At 33.4% G+C, this 12,112-nt stretch overlaps 1 protein-coding gene across 2 annotated transcripts in view; it reads right to left on the reverse strand.

Annotated features, from left to right (window-relative positions):
• The window catches only part of IBTK (inhibitor of Bruton tyrosine kinase), a 102,435-nt gene that overhangs the window by 63,917 nt on the left and 26,406 nt on the right, over positions 1-12,112 (reverse strand). The window contains exons 10-16 of one of the 2 annotated variants that reach the window (XM_068551673.1): positions 10,438-10,615; positions 7,490-7,664; positions 5,678-6,277; positions 4,653-4,739; positions 3,737-3,819; positions 3,622-3,659; positions 3,089-3,185 (exon numbers count right to left, since the gene is read on the reverse strand). In XM_068551673.1, coding sequence (XP_068407774.1) covers positions 3,089-3,185; positions 3,622-3,659; positions 3,737-3,819; positions 4,653-4,739; positions 5,678-6,277; positions 7,490-7,664; positions 10,438-10,615 — 1,258 coding nt within the window. Of the gene's footprint in view, positions 1-3,088; positions 3,186-3,621; positions 3,660-3,736; positions 3,820-4,652; positions 4,740-5,677; positions 6,278-7,489; positions 7,668-10,437; positions 10,616-12,112 lie in introns of both variants that reach the window. The other variant, XM_068551672.1, reaches the window with a different exon arrangement.

Genomic DNA, 12,112 nt, shown 5'->3' on the forward strand with positions numbered 1-12,112 from the left:
TCTGAACAGACCAATAACACAGTAAGGAGACTGAATCAATAATTAGAAGTCTCCAAAATAAGTAAAGCCCAAAACTAGAAAGCTTCACAGGTGAATTCTACCAAATATTTAAAGAAACATTAACCTCAATCCTTCTTAAACTCATCTCAAAAATTGAATAGGAGGGAAAACTTCCAAACTCATTTTATGAGGCCAGCATTATCCTGACACCAAAGGCAGACAAGTTCACTACAAGAAAAGTACAGAACAATATCCCTGATTAACATACATATAAACATCCTCAATAAAATACCAGTAAACCAAATTAAACAGCATATTAAAAGGATCATACACCATGATCGAGTGGGATTTACACCTGTGATGCAAGGATAGTTCAACATGTGCCAATCAATAAACACGATACACCACGTTAACAGAACATAGGCTAAAAATCATACGATCCTCTCAATAGCTGCAGAAAATGAATATGACAAAATTCAACATACATTCATAATAAAAACTCTCAAGAAATTAGGTATATAAGGAATGTACCTCAACAAAATAAAGGCCATATATGACAAGCCTAAAGCTAACATCATATTCAACAGTAAAAACCTGAAAGCTTTCACCTAAGATCAGGAACAAGACAAGGATGCACACCCTCGCCACTTTTATTCAACACAGTATTGGAAATCCTAGCCACAGCAATGAGACAAGAAATAGAAGGAATCCAAATTGAAAAAGAAGAAGTAAACTGTCATTGTTTGCAGATGACATGACAGTATACATAGAAAACCCTGATGACGCCACCAAAATACTATTAAAAATAATGAAAGAATAAAGTTGCAGGGTACAAAATCAATACACAAAAACCTGTTGCATTTCTATATGCTAACAATGAGCTAACTGAAAGAGAAATTAAGGAAACAATCCCATGCACAATCGCATCACAAAGAATAAAAGACTTAGGAATAAACTGAACCAAGGAGGTGAAAGATCTGCACACCAAAAACTATGAAACACTGAGACAAGAAATTAAAGAAGGTAAAAATAAATGGAAAGATAGCCCATGTTCATGGACTGGAAGAATTGATATTGTTAAAATGCCCATTCTACCCAAAGCAATCTACATATTCAATGAAAGCCTATATAAATTCCAACGGCATCTTTCACAGAAGTAGGAAAAGTAATCCTAAAATTCATACGGAACCATAAAAGACCGTAAATAGCCAAAGCACTATTGAAAAAGTACAACAAAGCTGGAGGCATCACATTTCCTGATTTCTAAATCCTATTACAAAGCTTCAGTAATCAACACTATAACGTACTGCCATAAAAACAGACATGTAGACCAATGAGACAGAATACAGAGCCCAGAAATAAACCCTCATATATACAGCCAATTAATCTTTGACAAGGGTGTCAAGAATACAAAATGGGGAAAGGACAGTCTCTTCAATAAAGAGTATTAGAGAAACTTAATATCCACATGCAAAACAATGAAATTGGACCCACATCTTACACCATACACAAAAATCAACTCAAAGTGGATTAAAGACTTGAATCTAAAACCTGAAACTATAAAACTCCTAGAAGAAAAAAGGGGAAAAGCTCCCAAACATTGGTCTTAGCAATGATTTTTTAGATGTGACACCAAACCACATGTAACAAAAGCAAAAATAAACAAGTGGTATTACATGAAACCAAAAGCACAGCAAAGCAGTCAACAAAATAAAAAGGCAACTTTGGAATGGGAGAAAATATTTGCAAACCATAACTGATAAGAGATTAATATCCAGAATATATAAGGAACTCCTAAAAATACAATAGCAAAACAAACAAAAAAAATTACAGACTTAGAAAACAAACCTATGGTTACCAAAGGGGAAAGGTGTGCCGACGGATAAATTGGGAGTTTAGGATTAACATATACACACTACTATATTTAAAATAGATAACAAACAAGGACCTACATATAGCACAGGGAACTCTGCTCAATATTCTGTAATAACCTAAATGGGAAAAGAATCTGAAAAAGAATAGATACATGTATATGTATAACTGATTCACTTTGCTGTACACCTGAAACAACCTGCAACACTGTAAATCAACTATAGTCCAATACAATATAAAATTTTTTTAAAAAGAAACATAAAAAAAAATTTTTTTAACAGGCAAAAGACCTTAATAGACATTTGTCCAAATAAGACATACAAATGGCCAACAGGTAAAAGAGAAGGTGCTCAACGTCATTATTTATCAGGGAAATGAAAATCAAAACCACAGTGAGATGTCACCTTATACCTGTTAGGAAGGCTATTATCAAAAAAAACCAAGATAACAGGTGTTGATGAAGATGGGGAGAAAAGGAAACCCTTGTGCACTGTTGGTGGGAGTGTAAATTGGTGCAGCCACTATGGAGAACAGTATGGAGGTTCCTCAAGAAATTAAAAATAGAACTACCATATGATACAGCAATCCCACTTCTGAGTATTTAGCCAAAGGAACTGAAATCAGGATCTTGAAGATATACCTGCATTTCCAAGTTCACTGCATTATTCACAACAGTTAAAATATAGAAACAGCCTAAATGTCCATCGACAAATGGATAAAGAAAATGTGGTATCAACATACAACAGAACACAGAAGCATACCACTCTATGACTAAAGACACCTGGTAAATAAAACATGGGTGTGTTGCCTGACAAAGTATACAAATGAACTGTCTTTATAAATTTCGGTTCAATTATTAGTCTATTTATTTTACTTCAGGTATGTTCGCACAGGGGAAAAATAGGCAAGAAAGAACTTTTGTAGACTGTCAAAGCTATACTCCCCGCTGTCAAGTCCTCATTTAATCATATAAGTAGCTGGGTATGGAAATGTTAAATCTAATCTCAACCAATATTAATAAGTCTTATATATTCACATAGGTAATGAAAATTTTCTTTTCCATTCTTTACTATTAGTAATCATCCCTACTGCTTATTTTAAATTTAAGCCTCTGTTGATGGCTTATTTCAATTAGAGTAGAAATTAAGATTCATGTGATTTTTATCATTTTTAACTATATCTTAAATATCTGAAATGTCTTAACTCTTATTAATACCTTTTATCACCACAGCTTCATCAGTATAGAGGTAGTCCAAAATAACTTTCAGTATGTCAGAATGTATTGGCATTTCCAGAGCTGCACAACTGGAAGCCTAAATAAAAGAGAGTAAAATAATTAAACTACAAAATACTACTACAATCTGACTGAGGTTACTGATATGAAAAACTTTTAACAGGAATCACATCAAATGCAAAACAACATAACATTTATAAAACGCAAAGCTAAAATGAGATACATTTAATTTTAAAATGCCTTGTAACATGAAAAAGAATCAAGAAAAATTGAGAAAAAAAGAAACAAACTGGTATTCCAAATACAAGTCCAAATAATAATGAAGAATTTATTTAAGGAACTTTTTTGCAACAATTTTCATTTTGGAATGTTGCTATTTTCCAGCAGGCTTATGCATAAATAAAGTTGAATACAAAGCAAAAACTGAGTTAAAATATTTTTTAATTTCTTTAGCATATAATTTCCCAAAAGTATAAAGTATAACTACCAGCCTATGTGTTCTATTTAAATCTTACCTCAATCCATGAGCTACTCAGCATACTATGAAAATATTCTGAAAGAAAAAAATTGAGTAAGAATAGTGAAACAATACCAAAACAAAAAATCAGCAACTAACAAAAGTGTACCTACCAAGTCTAGCACAAAGAACGCATTTATGACAAGGAAATTCCTTTCCATCCACTGATTTCATGGTCACATCACATAAATAAGAACTGAAAAAAAAAAAAAGTTTAATTGAAGAGCAATTTCTTTACATATTTAGCAAATAAAAAATAAGAAAATCCATTATAGGATTTGTTTTAACGTTTGATTTTCTCCTAATTAAAGGTGGCAAAGAATATACAACTTGAGAGTATACATATAAAATACTTCATCTCCTTCCACTTTAGGGAAGATAATAAGGCCTTACAATAAAGATAATATTTGTAAAGGGAACTGAATACAGATAAATATTCAAAAAAGTCTTGCTTTTTATTTTCCTTTTTCAATACAGGCCCGGTGTAATAAGTAACATCATAGTCAAAGGTCTTTAATTCACTTATTTGTACAACCTATTCTGTGCTAAGCACAGTCTAGATACCGCCACAGTTTTTTTTCTCCAAGACTTTTCACCTACCAAGTACACATACCTAAAAACAAAAACTTTTAATAATAAACATATTTAGAATAGTATATCTATTACGGAAAAAGATTATACTAAAGGAAATAATCTTCATAATGCTGACGAGGCATAATTATTTTGGGTTAACATCATTACTTACTTATAAAAAAATACAAAATTCAGGCCAAAAAAATTTTTTAATTCCTTTCTTCATTAGAAAGTAATCAGAAAAAAATGAACTGTATCAATGTCTTATTGAGCAGTTAATACTTCATCCATTTGCCTCAACAGCTCTCCAACATTTCCAGAAATAAAGAAGACTAATAAAGGTAAGAGGGTATCCACATACACATTTTGCTTCACATATGAGTAAAAAGAGCTCTATTTCCACACTTAGGTCCCAAAATCTAGGGATGAAAAGTTTATCTTCATTTCCTAACTTACCATTTTCTCTGACTTAGCTTTGGTTTATTACCAGTTTTCTTGGCAATGACATTAATTTCTTCATTCTCAAATCGGACTCCATCTAACCTATCAAGGGTAAAAATTAACAACTGGTGAATATACTCCCCTACCAAAACGAACAACAACAAAAATCCACCAAATTAGCCCACATCTGAACATAACTATATAATCTGTATCACCTGGAAGAGTATCTCAACTAACCCCCACTCTGTGATAAAGAAATATCATACTTAACATTCAAAATACATTAAACATCATTATGCATAAAGCCCTTCACTGTTTTCAATTAGAAAACATGATATACTCCCCTCCCTTGCTCCTGCCCCACAACTAAGGTTATACTGCCACAGGCAATATAAATACCTTAAAAACAGAGAATTCCAAAAAATCTGGTTTATAAGATGACAAATACTGTATTAGGCACTTTATACATGCTGTATGACCAAACTACACCAACAATATTAGGTCAATATTATCCCTCCCCTTTTATATACTGAGAAACTGAGGTTCAAGGAAATAAGAAATTTGCCCTAGCTAGTCATAGAGCTAAGAGGCATGTATAGTTCTTTCTAACTCCAAAGACAGTACTCTTTCCAGAATACCACACTGTCTGCCACTCCAGATCCTACAAACACCACTGAGAGTTCAAACCCACTAACAGCCTTCCTATCTTTAATGTTTTAATCCAGGGAATCCCAGAGATAGCTTTCACAGAAAATGGAGAAACAGGTCCATGAAAAGAAAGATACAAATCCAAAAACTAAAGGGGAGTTGGAGAGAAAAGGACATGGAGATGGAGACTGAGGGAAAGAGAAAATAAGAGAAGGAAGATGAGGAGGGAATGGGGGGAAGGGAGGGGAGGAGGAGAAGCAGGTCCAAGAACAGAAGCAAGAACAGTAGCAGCAGTAAATCAAAGCAAAAAACCAAAAAAACAAAAACAACAAAGAATTTCTAAAAGGAGGACATAATGAGGTACATGAACAGATATCAAGGAGGAGTCATACCTACTACTCAAATTACTGAAACCAAATTTCTTTGCAACATTTTGCAACATTTTTACAGGATCATCTTCCCCAACACTTTTTACTTTTTTGGAAGATTTGTTTTTGCTTTTCTGCTTTTCACTAATTGTATGAGCTTGACTACTTTTGTAAACTTCAAATGCTGACTTCTGATTATCTTCATGGGAATTCATTTTATTCAAATGACAATTCGGAGTGCTCTGATATTCTTCTGGTTTTTTGTTTAAATTGATTCTTGGTTTGAAGCCATGAGTTAAAAAGTCACAAGTATCTGTGTATATAAATTGTAAAAGGTATTCAAACAAGTCAGGATGAACCTTCTCTACCACAAAGAGATGGCACCCTGCAGAATCTTCATCTTTCCGGTAAACATCTATAAAGTCTAAAGTAGTACCATCTGAAAGAAACAATTTCTGGAAAAAGTCAGAACACACTGCCAAAATATATTTATGTGCAGGGAAGATTCTATTGCCAACTTGAAATGTCACGTCATGGATGTTGTCCATTTCATCCGTTTCCCTCAACAGTTTGCCAAACTCTTCAAAAAAGGATGATGAGGACACAGCTGGAATTTCATAAAGGCTAGAAATGAAACAAAAATTATTTTTACTTTCCAGAAAATGAAAAAAAGAAAGCATCCCTAGCCAATTCTCCTTTTAAAGTATAATTTCTTTTTTATTTATTAAACTTAGAAAATTTTAAATTTAGCATTTCCAGTAACATAAGGATATTGCTCACAGTCTTTGATACTGTATCACCCTTAAAATATTTTCTATTCCTTTACGTATTTTTTCCCCTAAACTAAAATGACAAGAATTAAGTGTTCCTTTGAAAGCAGTGTTTTCTTTCTACGAGGAAACACTAGAATATAAATTTGAACGACTGTTTCACAGAAATTTTTTAAATGATTAAAAGTATCACTAAAAACATTCAAAAAGAGTAGAGTACAGTTTTCAACTTTTTCCTCTTTTATATCCTTTTATTTCACAAGTGGAGAAAAACAAATACAGAAAAACGAGTAAATACTTCAGGTCCCAGATCCCAGAATAGGTTAGAAACTTAAGGAAGTAAAGATAAATACACACACAGACATACATCAGTCCACAACTCTGGTTCTTTCAGTACTGTAAACATGCAATCATACCTTCCCAATCTACATTTTGCCCTTCTAGGTAGGGTGACCAACCCCCCTGGTCAGCCTGGGACTGAGGGGTTTCCCAGGAGAATAGACGTTCAGTGCTAAATATGGGACTGACCTGGGCAAAGCAGGAGGAATGATAACCCTGTCTCTAGGACTTTTTCCCTCTTCAATAAGACCCTTGATATTTATCTTAACCTGTCATCTCTGTACTAATGTGACAGAAGATTTGCACTGAGATTCACAATGCCCACCAGATGACTCTATACTACCTCTTCCTTTGTCATTTCTCATTGTATTCAAGGGTCAGAAATTTTTATAAACTACGTAACAAATATTTATAATCTATTTCTCAGAATCTGAGAACCTAGAGTACATCACAAAGTACTAAAGAATCAATTTTGTGCGTATATGTACACATTATCTTCAATATTTTCAATAAATATCAGTTTACAAGCTAAAAGGAACATTCAACATTTCCAATATAACAAGTTCCACCCCTGAGTTAACCTGGTAACATGACTGTATCCATATGTCTGAAGTCTCTACAAGACTTGACAACAGCTCTTCAATTAAATTTGTTCCAAGAGCTATTGAAAACAGAAAACCCAGTGACTGTTCCTTCTAAAAATGAAATTTAATACATACAAGAGTACCTTGTTTTAGGATCTGACTGCAAGATTGCAAAGTTGCATCCACTTGGATCTGTGCTGACACTAACAGCTCTATGGGCAAAAGTAAGTTTCTCAAGTCGAATTCTTTCATATGCACTATTTATATCAGAGACACAAGACACATCTGGTGAGGAATTATGAAGGTTTGATAAAATCTCTGCTAAAAAGAAAAAAATAAACTTCAATTAATCAAGGCTCTATTGAAACTGTTAAAATGATTTAGGAGTAAATAGAACAGAAAAACAATTAGGAGAATATGGAAATATCTTTTGTCTGTATTAAGTCCTTCTGAAGAACTACATCTTCTCTCTCTTCAACATAATTTACACCCTATATATTGGTTGCCTTATAAAGGAAATTTTGGTGGGTCAATTCTCAATTATTCATATTATCCTCCACACTGCAACCAAAGCTGTCTAAAAGGCAAATACAATATTATACGACCTTCTAAAATTCCTGTTTCCATTAAAAATTTTATTTGCTCCCTCCCTTCTTCTCCCCCTTCCTTCCATTTATTCAGCAAATATCTGAGTGACAACACTGTGCTACTGTGATAAAGTGCTTTACAGTGTATCCCTAGTAATACAGTAGTGAACCTATAAGATAGGCATGTCCCTACCATCTTGAAGTACACAATGTAGCAGAGAAGACAGACATTAAACAAATGATTTTATCATTAGAAGTCAGATCAAGGCTATTTAAAAAAAATATGAAATGTGCATGCAAAGAAATGATTCTGACTGTAGTATGAAAAATGTTTAAAGTAAATAAACATAAAGACAAAGAGATCATTTAAGAAACTAAGAGTCCAGAAAAAGAATGAACACTATAGACTGAGGTTGTAGCAATGAAACTAGAGAAAGTGAAGATTTCAAAAATATTTGAAATGGAAGTGACAAAACTTGGTGACCAATGGGATGTAGAGGGTGAGTGAATATGGGGTGTGAAAGATAACCATTTACTTAGAAACACTGAAAAGCAGATGCATGAGCATGAGATCAGAATTCAGTTTTAGACCACTAAATATGACTAAGACACAATTCTGAGGACTTCCAACACTTACAAGTCGAACGTGCATTCTGGTTACTCTCTCAAAAATTCACTCTATTTCAGCCTCACAGAGCTTTACTAATCTTCCCCTGACAATCAGTTATTCTAATTTCTATGCTCTCAAAAAACTTATCATGTCCACATTAGTATTTGTCTCCATGAACTGCAAATATTTATATACATGTCTATTGCCCCTACAAACTCGTTAAGTGTCTGAGAACAGGAGCCTGTCATATATTTTTGTATCATTAAAACCTAGCCCTATATCCGGCACATAGTAAATATACCTTAAATGTTTACAGACTTGTGTAATCTATAAAGAAATAAAATATGACAACTCAATAACTATCCAAAAATCATTCCTTTGTGGCTTTATAATTTTAAAGAATATGTTTATAACTTCCTGAGTAATTATAAATGTTCTTTATATATCTTTTAGCATATAATAACTGATTTATTTATTCAACAGATGACTTAATGAGGGACTACTATGTGTCAGGAAATATGCTGAATGCTAAGGAATACAGAGGAACCTTTGATTCCTCTATAAGGATATACAGACCTTATATCATGGTCCTTGCCATCTTATAATCTGATAGGAGACCAGCATTAGAAAAATTAATCACAAAGATAAATACATAAAAACAAGTAAAAATAAGTTGCATGATGAAAATACAAAGAGAGTATTAAAAGTAAAACAGGGTTACTAAGTTTAGATTAAGGAATCAGTGAAAACATCTCTGATGAAGTAAAAATTAAGCTGAGATGTGAAAAATTAGGAAAGGCCCTGGGACTAATCACAGCTGGACAAGACTGAATACCTGAAGGTCAGTGTGTCTGAAGAGTGGTAAGTGAGAGAGAGAGAACTCAAGAGGAGTTCAGAGATGCAGACAAGGGTCAGAGCAGGAGCCTTGTAGGCCATGTTCAGGAAGTGAGGAAACCATCAGAGTTTTTAAACACAGGAATATTAGGATCAGAGCTTAAAAGCTCTCGCTGGTAAGAGAAGAGATAAAAAGAAGCAAGAGTGGAAATAAGAAAACTTATTTTTTGCAGTCGATCATGTGATGATTTGGGCTAGGGTGGGAGCAATGAGATGTAAAGAGGTAAATGAATTCAAATTTTTCTGGAAGGAAAAAAAAAAAGCAACAGATTACTAATTACGGATGAAAGAAAAAAGCTGCTAACCTAAGTTAAAAACCAATGTTAAATAACCCACAAGTTTGTAAATTTATAATCAGATAATTAAGAATGAACTATATAATGTAATGAATGACTTCTATTTTCAATGGTAGCATCTTAATTAAAGCTCTCCTTTATATTCATCAAGGAATGAATAAAACTTGTCTCCAATTATTCAGCAATCGTTTAATAAAACAACCTGTACTTTTTAAAATTCTCAGTGAACATAAAAACCTTATTCTTCCTGTAATTTTCCTCTAAGTCCTAAGATACTTTATAAAAGTTTAATTTTATATATTCAACATGTAAAAAAACAAAAACAAAAAAAACCATAGCATAAGCCACTCAATTCTCAGTCTGGGGAGAGAAAAAAAAAGGAGCTTGGAAGATGGTTCAAATCCATCTGGGAAGTTTTTTTTTTTTTTAAACTTTATATATCCCTGCCCCTAGAGCCAAGGCTAGAGACTAATGTGCCCCTGTTACTGATGGGAATGTGCCATGACCTCAGGGCATACTAAAAGGTTGAAAACTACGGACTTAAGTGGATTGAATTCCCTTTGTTTACCTGCATACACACAACCAAAATCAAAAGAAGAGATATAGGGGTAAAACCTAATAACACTTGTCAGTTAAACCTAATGATAAATACTTATAAAATTAAACGTTAGCTGAAGGTATGCCATTCACATATATGAACTAACCTTTCTTTTCAGAACTCTTTCTTTTTTCTTCAAACCATTTCCCTCTAAATCCCTCTCCATCTCTTGAGACAAAAAGAATTTCATTTCTACTTAAAGCAATATCAGAAATGAAGACTTGGCGTGGATAGGCCCATCGACACTGCTTCAGAGAACTGTTGACTGATCTCCAGCAAAATACCTAAGATAAAACCAAATTACAGTGGAAATAGAAAGCAATATAGCATCTGAACAACCAAAAAATGAAATCAAGAGATATTATCTCTAAAAATAAAAGCTCTGATTAGTATGTTTCAATGTTCATTCTTTCATAGTAAAAGATAAACACTATAAAAGTCAAGATGGTGTGTCTTTCAGAAAATACATCAAGCTAACATGAAGCGTTAAAAATGCTTTAAAGACACTCCTCTTAAGAAGTAATTTTCACTGTTACTTGTTTGGGGCAAACAGATACAATGGAAAGAAAAATGAAAATCTTAATGCTAAAACTTGGAATGTCAGACTTGGTGTAGTATTTACAAGAATGTAAACCACCCTATGAAAATCCAAACTTTACTCTCAAGGGGGAAAAAAAGGAGATGTCTGCATAACTCAAGTAAAACAAAGTCTTAGAGACAGAAAAATCATAGTATTCAATGGCTTCCACGTGGTTCTGCAAACCTTAGTGTTCCTGAGAAATGGCTCAGGGGCTGCTGCTCAGGGATGGAGAACGATGAGAGGCAGGGTGCTGGGCTTCCCAATCCAGCTCTATCCAGAGCAGCAACCCTTTTATCTGCTTCACAGATTGGTATTCCAAGTATGATTTCATTTGAGCAATTAATACTGCTGATCTTTAAAAGCTCAGTCCCCTCATAATTAAGAAACCTAAAGCACAGAATGGTATCTGCCAAGGTCACTCAAAAGTTATGTACACAAAAATAGACTATATTGATTAACTGATTCCGTCAGAGCTTGGCTGTCATTTTTATAGGAAAGTAATTAATTTTACAGGAGGTAAATATCCACGTGTATAAACAAGCTAGATCCCTATTAATGTAAATGAAATAAATCCCAAAGTCAAATGTTTTTATATTCAACTTTTTAAATGCAACTCCATGCCTCTACTTCCTGCTTTTAGTACAACTTAGATCTCTGATTCTTAAATATAGTTCCCTCAAATAAAATGATCAACCACAGTAGATTTATGCCTGTAATGTACCAGCAGGTGGAGCTTTATGATTAATTGTTCAATTTCTAAAATGTCAATTTTTAAAGCACTTTATAAAACCTCAAAAAACACTTGTTGTATGTTTTTATTGTATAAACAAAAAGCAGAAAGCAATCTGTTTTTCCAGTCACAGTGTAAAATTTTTTCAGTGTTTCTAATGTATAATACTTACTTTTTAATTGACCATTTTATCAGAGGAATAAAAATTAGAACTCTATTTACTTAAATGAGAAGAGGTAAGAGAGTCTTTTTTTTTTTTTGGCTGCGCTGTGCGGCATGCAGAATCTTAGTTCCCTGACCAGGGACTGAACCCGTGCCCCCTGCATTGGGAGTGTGGAGTCTTAACCCCTGGACCGCCAGGAAAGTCCCAGAGATTCTTTATATAGTGATCTAGAAATACATTACATTTTCTATATGATAGTTATGATCTCTGCATACATATAATGTGTACATTTGTTTAAAACCAAATTT

This window comes from Eschrichtius robustus, chromosome 9, assembly GCF_028021215.1.
Source record: "Eschrichtius robustus isolate mEscRob2 chromosome 9, mEscRob2.pri, whole genome shotgun sequence".
Lineage (NCBI taxonomy): Eukaryota > Metazoa > Chordata > Mammalia > Artiodactyla > Eschrichtiidae > Eschrichtius > Eschrichtius robustus.